The 13,431-nt window shown below is 35.1% G+C and overlaps 1 protein-coding gene across 1 annotated transcript in view; it reads left to right on the plus strand.

Moving 5' to 3' along the window:
- The window catches only part of SPATS2 (spermatogenesis associated serine rich 2), a 145,428-nt gene that overhangs the window by 107,502 nt on the left and 24,495 nt on the right, over positions 1-13,431 (plus strand). Inside the window, exons 4-6 of the mRNA XM_068561040.1 lie at positions 97-205; positions 1,320-1,369; positions 12,565-12,826. Of these exons, the coding sequence (XP_068417141.1) occupies positions 97-205; positions 1,320-1,369; positions 12,565-12,826 (421 nt within the window). The remainder of the gene's footprint in view (positions 1-96; positions 206-1,319; positions 1,370-12,564; positions 12,827-13,431) is intronic.

A 13,431-nucleotide genomic window follows, 5' to 3' on the forward strand; every position in this document is an offset into this window, starting at 1 on the left:
ATGAAATGGTACCCTTTCTGTTATTCTCTGTATTAGATCTCAGTTTCCAGCTGACCTACTGATATTAGAATTAAATGAACTTGTCTTCTTTTCCAGATAAATGCAGTACGTGCAATAGTTCCCAATAAGAGTAACAATGAAATTATCCTGGTTTTGCAGCACTTTGATAATTGTGTGGACAAAACAGTACAAGCATTCATGGAAGGTAATCCTAGCTCAATATTTTTATAAGTTTGTATTTGTTCAAATAGAAGTTGCTTCAGCATTCTATAACATTCATTCGGCAATCTGGTGTTTCATAGATGATATAGCAGACGCCATGATAACATAACATACCATGCCATTTTTAAAGATATCTCTTAAAGCTCCCTATTTCAGCCCTAGAAGTAATTCGTTCATAAGCTATATAATACCTGGAATAAGAGACAAGCTGAGAAGACTCCATCATTTTATTCAGAACGTTCTCTAATGGCAGTTAAAAAGAAATTAGGTGGCCAGTGGTATAAGGGACTTGATTGGAGTTGGCTTTACTAAGAATTTAAGAAACAATGACAAAGTAGTGGTCCAGTAGCTCAGCCACAGATGGCAGATTCAGGGACTCAACATTCTTTTTCAGGCTCCAGTACCATTTAGTTTGGCTCTGGCAAGTGATTCAAATATATGGGTTTGAGTGTCCTTATCTACCATACAAAAAATGGTAGGCTTAGCCAAGCCTTCTGATGTATAGAGTTGAGGAGTGTTTTACAAACTTCTTTCCATATAACTTGTTTGGGAAAAAATGCCTAAAGCTATCGCATCATTGAACAGTGACAGCGACATCAGAATAGGTCTCCCTGTTTCTATTTTTCTGAATTTACCGGTATAGAATAAACATGTCCAAATACTGTAAGGTTTTTCTTCGTCTTCATCTGTTTTCTTTATAATGTTAATATTTGGGTCTAGAGTAGTATACAGTTCTCTCTGAAACAGTGTAGCTAAGGTGGTGTGTAATCTTCTGGAGGAGAGAGGATACCATACTTGGGCTGAAACCAGTCATCTTTGTATTCAGTCAAAGAATCTTTAAAATGGTCAGGCTACATTAGTCTCTTCTTGGAAGAACTTACTGAGGAAATTGAATGGAGAAGGGGGATCTAAATGGGCAGGTATTCTAAAAGGTAAGCATGATATGATTATCTCATTACATTAGCTTAGAGACTTGAACCTTAACTTTTCCTATTGGGAACCTTGGAGATTTTCCAGCAGTTACAAAATTCAGTGACACTAATTTCTGCTTGAGCATGCATGTGGTAGAAAAAATATGTAATTGGTTTCTCTTACAGGTAGTGCCAGTGAAGTACTCAAAGAATGGACAGTAACAGGCAAGAAAAAGGTAAAAATGAATTAAATTTAGAAGTCTGATATCAATATTTGTATTATAAAAAAATTTAGGCTCTGCAAAAATATTTGGAAGATTTACATATGCATCTTCAGTTTACCTGGTTAAGAAAGGTTTTCTTGTATGACATTGAAACACGGCTATGTACATAGAATACCACACAATCTCCTCCATGTGATTTTAGGCAGGAAGCAGAATGACTCTGCCATGGTACAATTGCGGAGGGTATTAATATTATTAATATTAATATTAGGCAGGGATGAAACTAGAGAGCATGTCAAGGAAAGCAGAGCTCCTCTAGAGAAAGTGATCTAGTCCAGCGGTTTTCAACATAATTCATATCATAGGTCAGTTAAAATAGTTCAGATTTTTAGGTCAGACCACTTGTGTTGTAATCTCTGATACTAATGAGCTTTGGCTTAAAGCCTAAAGAGGGGCTTTGCTACTATTAGCTATGCAGAGGGGTCTGATGGTCCAATTCAGGGAGGTAGAAGGCACTTGGGCTGTGGAGTCAGTCAAAACTGGATTTATATCCTTTTTCACTACTTACTGGCTTTATTTCCTGGGAATATTGTTTAACCTTAGTGTGCCTTAGTTTGCTTATCTCTAAAATATGAAAATAATGTTAACAAATGCAAGTACTTAATACAGTGTCTAACATATTAGTTCTCCTTATCTACTTAAAACCAAAATGCTTTCCCCAAAGGATACTAGCTGGCCTCAATGCTTCCCATAGCTCTTGACTCTAAATCTGGTTTCGTTAGGAAGTGCTTGAAGTGTGAATTTCAATCAAGTATCTCTATGAAATCTCTTTAGGGTCTATATTAGGTTAGTGCTGGAGTTCTGGAATACTTTCTTGATGACTCCACATCACTTCATTAGGAGTTCTGTTAAGTCTTGATTAAACCAGGCTTGACCTCAATGACCCTTGAGAATTTTTTCCAAGAAGAACTTAATACTACTATAGATTCCCCTGAAGCTCTCCATACCTGTAGCTTTGAATATTTGCTTAACTTCTTCCCATTGCTTTCACCTAACGTGAGTGTGTGTTCTGGAGAACAGCAGCTTATTAATTTATTGGCCCAGGATAATAGGTTATTAGTGATGTGAGATATGCATGAAGCTGGAAAAGTATGTGTTGGAGACATAAATTTCTTAAAATTTGGAGAAAGAAAAATGGCTTCAGTTTGGCAGTCCCAAACACCCAAATCTAGTTCAGTTAACTGCTGGGATTAGTTCAATAGGATGTGACCATGAACAGTTACTGGGACAGGTATTATATACATAGGACAGTGATATGAAAACTTAGCCAGTTCACATGGGAGAAAGTATTTAAGAGAAAGAGAGATGAGAGCTGTGGAGAGGAAAAAATTATATCTAGCGTTACAGTAGTATTCCTGTTAGGGCTGTGAAAGGGGTTTAGGGTAAAATTAATTCAGTCATGTCAGTCTAGCCTTAGAAATAGAATTAAGTATTTCTAGTAGAGCTGTGGTTTGACAAAATAAAAGGTAAAGGATTTTTGTTTGTTTTAATTTTAGTATTTGCATAGGTAATATATTCATGTGGCTCAAAATTCAAAGCTATAGAAGTGAATATACTGAAACATCTTTATCCCTGGGGATAGTTCCCAGCCATTTGGTTCCACACACCAGAGGCAAACTGTATTATCAATTTCTTATGTATCTTATGGGATATTTTATGCATATATATAAGCAAATATGAATATATATTCTCCTCTTTGCTTGCTCCTTTTTCATGTAATATATCTTGGAGCTTATTCTATGTCAATATATAAAGAGCTTTCGTGGTTTTTTTATGAATGTATACTCATCCTACTGTTTAGATGTACCATAACTTACGTAACCGTTCCTTTATTGATCAACATTTGGGTTGTTTGCAATCCTTCGCTGTTATTAACAATACTTCAGTGAATAACCTTGTACATATATTACTTTGCATGTGTTAGTATCACCTAGGATAAACTCCTAGAAGTGGAATTGCTGGGTCAAAGTGTATATGTATTTGTAGTTTTGATAAGTATTACCAGATTGCTATAGAGTACCACTTTGCACTCCCACAAGTGATATATGAAAATGCCTGTTTCTTTATACCCTCAACCCTACAGTGTTCTGAAACATTTTGAACTTCGCTAATCCAATAGCTGAAAAATGATATTATAGTGCAGTTTTTTCCCAAATGTTTTTTTACTGTGGTAAAGTACACATAAAATTTACCATCTTAACCATTCCAGATCTCTCTCTCTCCATTTCTTTTTTGTTTTTGTTTTTGTTTTTGTTTTTGGCTTTTATTCTAAGTCAATATCTGGACTAATATGCCAACGAAGGGTTTATATTTTACTTCTTTTTTTAAAAAAATTGAGGTAACATACTGGATTGACATATACATACTACTATATATAAAATAGATAACTAATAAGAACCTACTGTATAGCACAGGGAACTCTACTCAATACTCTGTAATGACCTATATGGCAATAGAATCTAAAAAAGAGTGGATATATGTATATGTATAACTGATTAACTTTGCTGTACAGCAGAAACGAACACAACTTTGTAAATCAACTATACTCCAATAAAAATTAATTTTAAAAAATTGAGGTATAATTGACACATAAAATTATATTAGTTTGAGGTGTACAATATAATGATTCAGTATTTATATGTATTGTGAAATGATCACCACAATAAGTCTAGTTAACATTCAGCACCATAATGGTATCAAAAAAATTTTTTTTGTCATGATGAGAACTCTTAAGATCTACTCTTAGCATCTTTCAAATATACATCTCCAGAACTCCTTTCATTTTATAAAACTGAAACTCTATACTTATTAAAAAGTAACTCTCATTCCCACCTCCCTTCTGCCCCTGGCAACCACCACTCTACTTTCTGTCTCTATGATTTTGACTACTTTAGATAACTCATATAAGTGAAATCATACAGTAATTGTCTTTTTGTGACTAGCTTATTCAATTAGCATAATGTTCTCAAGTTTCATCCATGTTGTAGCATATTAGAGAATTTCCTTCCTTTTAAAGGCTGAATTATATTCCATTGTATGTATGTATCATATTTTGTTTATCCATTCATCCATCAGTGGACACTTGGGTTGCTTCCATATTTTAGCTGTTGTGAATAAATGGATGTACAAATATGTCTTCGAGACCCTGTTTTCAGGTCTTTGGGGTATATAGCCAAAAACGGAATTGTTGGATCATATGATAATTCTAATTTTTTGAGGAACCACAGCAGCTGTACCATTTTATATACCTACCAACAGTGCACAAGAGTCCCAGTTTATCAACAGCCTAACACTTGTTTTCTGTTTTTTCTGATAATAGCCATTCTAATGAGTATGAGATTATATCTCATTGTAGTTTTGATTTGCATTTCCCTTATGATTAGTGACATTGAGCATTTTCATGTGTTTGACCGTTTGTATATCTTCTTTGGAGAAATGTCTATTCAAGTCCTTTGCCTATTTTTTAATCAGGTGGTTTTTGTTGTTGTTGTTGTTGTTGAGTTTAAGTTCTCTATATATTCTGTATATTAATCCCTTAGATATATGATTTGCAAATATCTTCTCACATTCTGTGTGTTGCCTTTTTTCTCATGAAGTCCAATTTGTCTGTTTTTTTTCTTTTGTTAACTGTGCCTTTGATGTCATATCCAAGAAATCATTGCCAAATCCAGTATTGTGAAGCTTTTGTCCTACATCATTTTCTTCTAACAGTTTTATTGTTTTAGGTCTTACATTTAAATGTTTGATCCATTTTGAGTTAATTTTTGTATAATGTTTTAGGTAAAGATCCAACTTTATTCTTTTACACGTGGACATTCCAGTTTCCCCAGCATTATTTGTTGAAAAGACTGTCGTTTTCCCATTGAGTTGTTTTGGCACCCTTGTCAAAAATCATTTAGGCATATAGCATATGTATGAGTGTTTATTTCTGGGCTCTCTATTCTATTCCGTTGGCCTATATGTTTGTCTTTTTTTTTTTTTCTTTTTCTTTCCTTTTTTAAGTTTTTTGGCCATGCTGTGCGGCATGTAGCATCTTAGTTCTCTGACCAGGGATCGAACTCGCTCCCCCTACAGTGAAAGGGCAGAGTCTTAACCACTGGACCTCCAGGGAAGTCCCTATATGTCTGTCTTTATACCAGTACTACACTGTTTTGATTATTGTAGCTTTGTAGTAAGTTTTGAAATCAAGTTGTGTAAGTCTTCGTGTTTTGTTCCTCTTTTTCTTTTTTTAAAAAATTTTTATTGAAATGTAGTTGATTTACAGTGTTGTGTTAATTTCAGGCATATAGCAAAGTGATTCAGTTATACACACACACACATATACTTTTTTAGATTCTTTTCAATTGTAGGTTATTACAAGATATTGAGTATAGTTCCCTGTCCTTGTTGGTTATCTATTTTATATATAGTCGTGTATATATTTTAAGCCCAAACTTCTGATTTATCCCTCCCCGCCCCCCACACCTTTCCCCTTTGGTGACCGTAAGTTTGTTTTCTATGTCTGTGAGTCTGTTTCTGTTTTGTAAATAAGTTCATTTGTATCATTTTTTTAGATTCCACATATAAGAGATATCATATGATATTTGTCCTTCTCTGTCTGACTTCACTTAGTATGATAATCTCTAGGTCCTCTTTTTCAAGATTGTTTTGGTCCCTTGAGATTCCATATGAGTTTTAAGATGGGTTTTTCTATTTCTGCAAAAAATATCATTGGGATTTTGATATGGATTGCACTGAATCTGTAGATCACTTTGGGTACTACTGACATTTTAATATTAAGTCTTCCAGTTCATGAACATGTAATGTGTTTCCATTTATTTATGTCTTCTTTAATTTCTGTCCACAGTGTTTTATAGTTTTCATTGTACAAGTCTTTCACTTCCTTGGGTTAAGTTAATTCCTAAGTATTTTATTCATTTTGATGCTATTGTAAATTGACTTATTTTGTAATTTACTTTTTAGATTGTTAGTTCATGTATTGAAGTACAACTGATTTTTTTTATTTTTGGATTCTTTGGTCCCGCCCCCACTTCTTATTTTTATTTTTTTATTTTTTAAATTTTTAATTTTTAAATATTTATTTATTTATTCATTTATTTATTAGGCTGCATTGGGTCTTAGTTGTGGCATGCAGGATCTTCGTTGCAGCACATGGGATCTTTCATTGCGGCGTGCAGGCTCTTCATTGTGGTGTGCGGGCTTCTCTCTAGTTGTGGTGTGTGGGCTCCAGAGCACGTGGGCTCAGTAGTCGCAGTGTACGGGCTTAGTTGCCTCACAGCATGTAGGATCTTAGTTTCTTGACCAGGGGTCGAACCCGCGTCCCCTGCATTGGAAGGTAGATTCTTAACCACTGGACCACGAGGGAAGTCCCCCGAAGTACAACTGATTTTTGTGTGTTGACTTTGTATCCTGCTGCTTTGCTGAATTTATCTATTTGTTCTAACTGTGTGTGTGTGTGTGTGTGTGTGTGTGTGTGTGTGTGTAATCTTTAGCGTTTTCTACATATAAGATCATATCATCTGCAAACATATTTTACTTTTTCCTTTCCCACTTAGATGCCTTTTATTTCTTTTTCTTTCCTAATTGCCCTGGCTATAACTTTCAGTACTGTGTGGAATAGAAGTGGCAAAAGTGGGCATTCTTACCTTGTTCCTGATCTTTGAGGAAAAGCTCTAGTCTTTGACCATTGTTCACTGTGGGTTTTCATATATGGCTTTTATTATTTTGAAGTAGGTTTCTTCTAATCCCCATTTTTTAGTGTTTTTATCATAAGAAGGTATTGAATTTTGTCACATATTTTTTCTGCATCAATTAAGATGATCATGTGGGGTTTCTTTTCCCTTTATTCTGTTAATATGGTGTATTACATTGATCGATTTCCTTAAGTTGAACCATTCTTGTGTTCAAGGAATAAATCCTACTTGGTAATGGTGTATAATCCTTTTAGTATGCTGCTGAATTTGATTTGGTACTGTTTTGTTGAGAATTTTTGCATCAATGTTCATAAGGGATATTGCTTTGTAGTGTTTTTGTCTGGCTAAGTATCAGGGTAATGCTGGCCTCATAGAAAGAGTTAGATAATGTTCCCTTCTCTTCAGCCATTTTTTGTTTTGTTTTGTTTTTGTTTTTTAAAGTTTGACAAGAGTAAGTGTTTGGTAGAATTCACTAGTAAAGCCATTGGGTCCAGCGCTTTTCTTTGTCAGGAAATTTTTGATTACTGATTCAATCTCCTTACTAGTTAGATTTTCTGTTTCTTCATGATTTAGTATTGGTAGGTTTTGTGTTTCTAGGAATTTAAACATTTCATCTAGGTTATACAATTTGTTGGTGTACAATTGTTCATAGTATTTTCTTAGAATCCTTTTTATTTCCATAGAATTGGTAGTAATGTACCCACTTCCATTTCTTATTTTAATAATTTGAATCTTCCCTCTTTTTTTCTTAGTCCATAGCTAAATGTTTGTCAATTTTGTTGATCTTTTCGAAGAACCAGCTTTTGCTTTTATTGATTTTCTCTACTTTTCTGTTCTCTATTTCATTTATCTCTGCTCTAATCTTTATTATTTTCTTCCTTCTGCTAGCTTTGGGTTTACTTTGTTCTTTTTATTTATTTTTTTCCTAGTTCCTTAAGTTATAAAGCTAGGTTGTTAATTTGAGATCTTAGTTTTTAAGGTAAGCATTTGTAAATTTCTTCCTTAGCATCGCTTGTAAGTTTTGGTATATTGTATTTTCATTTTCATTTATCTCTAAGCATTTTCTAATTGCCCTTGTTATTTCTTCTTTGATCCAGTCATTGTTTTAAAATGTGTTGTTTAATTTTCACAATATCGTAGATTTTCAAGCTTTTCTTCTGTTATTGATTTCTAACTTTATCCCATTGTGGTCAGAGAAGACACTTTGTGTGATACCTATCTTTTAAAATCTGTTGAGACTTCAGTTGTGCCCCGGCGTATCATCTATCTTGGAAAATGTCACACGTGCTCTTGCGAAGAATAGGTATTCTATTGTTGTTAGGTAGAGTGTTCTGTATACGTCTGTTAGATCTAGTGGGTCTGTTGCATTCTTTAAATCCTTTATGTCTTTACTTATCTTCTGTCTAGTTATTCTGTCCATTACTGTGAGTAGGGTATTGAAGTCTCCAAGTATTATTGTAGAACTGTCTATTTCTTCCTTCAATTCTGTCAGTTCTTGCTCCATATATATAATTTTTAAAAGATTTATTATTTATTTATTTACTTACTTATTTTTGGCTGCATCAGGTCTTAGTTGCGGCACGTGGGATCTTTGTTGAGGCATGCAGGATCTTTCATTGTGGTGCGCAGGCTTCTCTCTAGTTGTGGCGTGCGGGTTTTCTCTTCTCTAGTTGTGGCATGCAGGCTGGGCGGGTGGGCTCTGTAGTTGTGGCATGCGGGTTCCAGAGCACATGGGTTCTGTAGTTTGCAGCACGCAGGCTCTGTAGTTGAGGCACACAAGCTCAGTAGTTGTGGCTCGTGGGCTTAGTTGCCCCACGGCATGTGGGATCTTAGGTCTCTGACCAGGGATTGAACCTGCATCCCCTGCATTCCAAGGCAGATTCTTTACCACTGGACCACCAGGGAAGTCCCTGCTCCATATATTTTGATGGTCTGGGTTTGTCAGGTACATAAATGTTTCTAATTGTTAAATCTTCTTTCCGTATTGAACTTTTTATTAATGTGTAATGTCCTTCTTTGTCTCTTGTAAGCTTTTTTTATTTAAAGTCTATTTTTGTCTGATATGAGTCCAGCCATCCCTGCTCTCTTTTGGTTGCTATTTGCATGGAATATATTTTTCCATTCTTTCACTTTCAATCTATTTGTGATTTTAAATATAAAGTGAGTCTCTTGTAGACAGCATATAGTTAGATAGTGTGTATTTATCCATTCTGCCATTCTCAGTCTTTCGATTATAGAGTTTAATCCATTTGCATTTAAAGTAATGACTGATAGGGAGGGACTTCTTTCATTGTGCTATTTGTTTTCAATGTTTTTAGATTTTTTGTCCCTCATTTTGTACATTACTGTATTTTTGTGTGTTTAATCAATTTTTTGTAGTGAAATGTTTAAATTCCTGTCTCATTTCCTTTTGTGTATAAGCTGTAGCTATTTTCTTTATGGTTACCATGGGGACTCCATTTAACATCCTAAAGTTATAACACTCTAATTAAATTTATACCAACTTAACTTCAATAACATACAAAATTTTTGTTCCTTTACAGCTCCATCCCCACCCTTTTTGGTTGTTGATGTCACAAAATTACATCTTTATACATTGTGTGCCCAAAAATATAAACTAATAATTCTTTTAACTGCATTAGTCTCTTAATTATGTAGAGAACAAGATCTGGAGTTACAAACCAAAGTTGCAGTAATATTAGGTTTTAGACTGATAGTTGGGTTTTTTTTTTAATGTATTAGTCTTTTAAATAATGTAGAAAACAAAAAGTACAGTTACAAAACATTGTTACAATAATACTAGCTTTTGTAGTTGCTTACGTATTTTACCTTTATCAAGTTCTTTATTTCTCCATATGCCTTCAAATTACTATCTAGTGTTCTTTCATTTCATGTTACAGGACTCCCTTGAGCATTTCCGGCAGGGCAGGTCTGGTGGTTATGAACTCCCTCAGCTTTTGTTTATCTGGGAATGTCTTAATTTACCCCTCAGTTTTGAAAGACAATTTTGCCACATATAGGATTCTTGGTTGACAGGTGTTTTGTGTTTTTTTTTTTAGTGCTTTGATTATATCTGCCTTCTGGCCTCCAAAGTTTCTGATGAGAAATCTGCTAATAATCTCACTGATGATCTCTTGTGTGTGACAAGTAGCTTCTCTATTGTTGCTTTCAAGATTCTCTCTTTGTCTTTGTCTTTTGAAAGTTTGATTACAATGTGTCTCACTGTCTCTTGGAGTTCATTAAGCTTCTTGGATGTTTATATTCTTGTCTTTCACCAGATTTGGGAGGTTTTCAGCCATTATTTCTTCAAACATTCTTCCCTTTCCCTCCTCCCCTTCTCCAGTTTACACGATGCTATGTTGGTTTGCTTGATGGAGCCCCACAGGTCCCTTAGGCTCTGTTCACTTTTCTTCAGTCTTTTCTTTCTCTTCCTCAGACTCAATAATTTCAATTGTGCTATCTTCAAATTCACTGATTCTTTCTTCTGCCTTTGAATCCCTTTAGTGATTTTTTAAAAATTTAAGTTATACTCTTCAGCTCCAGAATTTCTTTTTTGATTTCTTTTTAGGTTTTCTAATATTTCCATTTTGTTCATACTTTGTTTTCTTGACTTTTCCCACATCTTCCTTCAGTTCTTGGAGCATCTTTAAGACTGTTGTTTTAAAGACTTTAAATTAAAAACAAAAACAAAACAAAAAATGCACTAGGCATTTGAGGAAAAAGAATTCTCCTTACAGAAACTGCTAGCTTAGGAACATATTACGAATCCAAGTTTACATAATTAAAGTGAATCTTTGGATGAAAAAATAAATAAATTCTTTTTTTTTTTAATTTATTTATTTATTTTTGGCTGCATTGGGTCTTTGTTGCTGCACGTGGGCTTTCTCTAGTTGCCGCGAGCAGGGGCTACTCTTCATTGCAGTATGTGTGCTTCTCATTGCGGTGGCTTCTCTTGTTGTGGAGCACAGGCTCTAGGTGCACGGGGTTCAGCAGTTGTGGCATACAGGCTCAGTAGTTGTGGCTCACGGGCTCTAGAGCGCAGGCTCAGTAGTTGTGGTGCACGGGCTTAGTTGCTCCGCAGCATGTGGGATCTTCCTGCACCAGGGCTCGAACCCGTGTCCCCTGCATTGGCAGGCAGATTCTTAACCACTGCACCACCAGGGAAGTCCCTAAATTCTTTAATATATCTCCCAACAGGTCTTTTTCAGGGAAAGTTTCTGTTGATTTATTTTTTTCCTTTGTATTGGCCACACTTTCTTGTTTCTTTGTGTGCCTTGCGATATTTTTGTTGAAAACTAGACATTTTAATCTAATAATTTGATCACTCTGGAAATCAGATTCTCCCCCTTTCTCCAGATTTGCTGGTTTTTGTTATTATTATATTTTTAAATTGTTGTAAGCTGTCTCTGAACCAAGGGTCAGCCTAAGGTGTAAACTTAAGGTCTTCTCAGGTCTTTTCTAAGCTTTTCCCTGGGCATGCATTGGTTACTTTGAAATTTTTTCTATATATGCAGTTGTTTTTGAACGTCCTAGTCTTTGATGTCCGGCTCCCAAAAGGGAATAAAGAAAAATGAAGTGGGGAGGAAGGGGACCACCCCTTTAATTCCCCTGAAGGTCACTTCAGCCAGAGGGGGAGGGGCTTGCAACAATGGGAGGAGGTACAACAACAATGGTTGCCTTCCTCTTTGTCTCTACCTTTGTAATCAAAAGCAGCAGTCAGTGATCACAACACAGATCCCAGATATTTGAAGGACAGGTTCCTTTTTGCCTACCCTGGCTTCAGCAAGCTACGTGCCAGCTGTTCCAAGAACAGGTGTGCACAGCTGCCTGTTCCCTAGCTGAGGGTGGGGGGTGAGTATCTGCTACAGATCTCAGATCTGAAATTGACTGAAATTAACCACAATTTACCATCCAAGTCTTCTCCTGGAAATTATAAGCCTTCAATAGATTCCAGAGTTCCAAAACAGTTAGATTCTGCCAGTGTAATTGTTGTCTAGGTGGGGAGACAGATTTCTGATGCAGCATCCTCTGCAGTGCAGATTTAATTTGTCTTTATTAGACTGAAGTTTCACTTCATTCCATATGTTTATATCCTACACCACTTTTTCTGTCGGGTTATTGTTTTGTTTGTTTTTTGTTAGAGCTCTCTCTTTATATTTAGTTCTGTATATATTACACATTTTTTTTCACATTTTTCAATTTATCTTTTGATCTTTCTTATGGTGGGTTTTGCCATGCTTTAATATTTTATTTTTATGTGTTTGAGTTTATCCAAAGTATCTTACATAGTTATGTTAGTCAGTAGTTGAACATATACAAAAATGTGTTCAGTTTCTGGAAGAGCAAATGAGAAGTTGGTAACATTGGTTGCCTTTGGGCAGCTGGAGTTACCTCTCTGGATTGTGGGGGGTGTTCTTTTTCTTTTCTTTTTTTCAAATCTTTAATAACCATTAGAACAAAAAGAAGAAAAGCAAACCAAAACCTGCAGCAGAACCAAGTAACAGTATCCCAGATTCCAATAAACTGGTTTCCATTCAAGAGGAACAGTCTGCGCCTTCCTCAGAGAAAGGTGGTATTAATGGTTACCATGTCAACGGCGCCATCAATGATACTGAGTCTGTGGACTCACTCAGTGAAGGTATGGAGGCACTTTCAATAGATGCCAGAGAATTGGAGGATACTGAGTCTGCCACACAAGATATGCTGGATAGAACAGGTGAGTATATTAACAACAGATCTTTGAAAAGTTCCATTCTATTGAAAAATACAGGGGCTTCCTGGTTGAGAAACCAATCAATAAATTAAATCTAGTTAGTCTTTTACTTTTTAGTTTTGTTACCTCTTATGTGAAAGAGTCATATTTTGTTATTATCAAAGGCCTAGAAAAATATAATTCTTGTTCCATTGTCTCATATTTTAATTTTAGTCTAAATCAGCCTTATGGAAATCTTCTAATTTAATAGTCTCGTAGTACTTAGAGATTACAGAACATGACCTTAAGATGTTTTTTTAATTTCACACTTATTAAGGAAAATGATGATGATGAGTTGATGTTGATATTATTATTCTAAGACCCAACACAATGAGGAATATATAAGCATAACTGTAATCCCATGGCTTTCATTAGAAGTAGACTGTTGGTTTTTTTAGTCCCACATTTGTTTTTTAGTAAAGAATTAAGATTAGTTTTATTTGTAAATTCAGGTATCTTGTACCTTTTGTTTCATTAACCATTTTGATGAGTGCTGGGAAGATATAGGGAATATATTTTTTTAAATAGGCTTTGTAATTACTTGTTTGTTAATCCAGTTCCCCTTGCTC

This window comes from Eschrichtius robustus, chromosome 13, assembly GCF_028021215.1.
Source record: "Eschrichtius robustus isolate mEscRob2 chromosome 13, mEscRob2.pri, whole genome shotgun sequence".
Lineage (NCBI taxonomy): Eukaryota > Metazoa > Chordata > Mammalia > Artiodactyla > Eschrichtiidae > Eschrichtius > Eschrichtius robustus.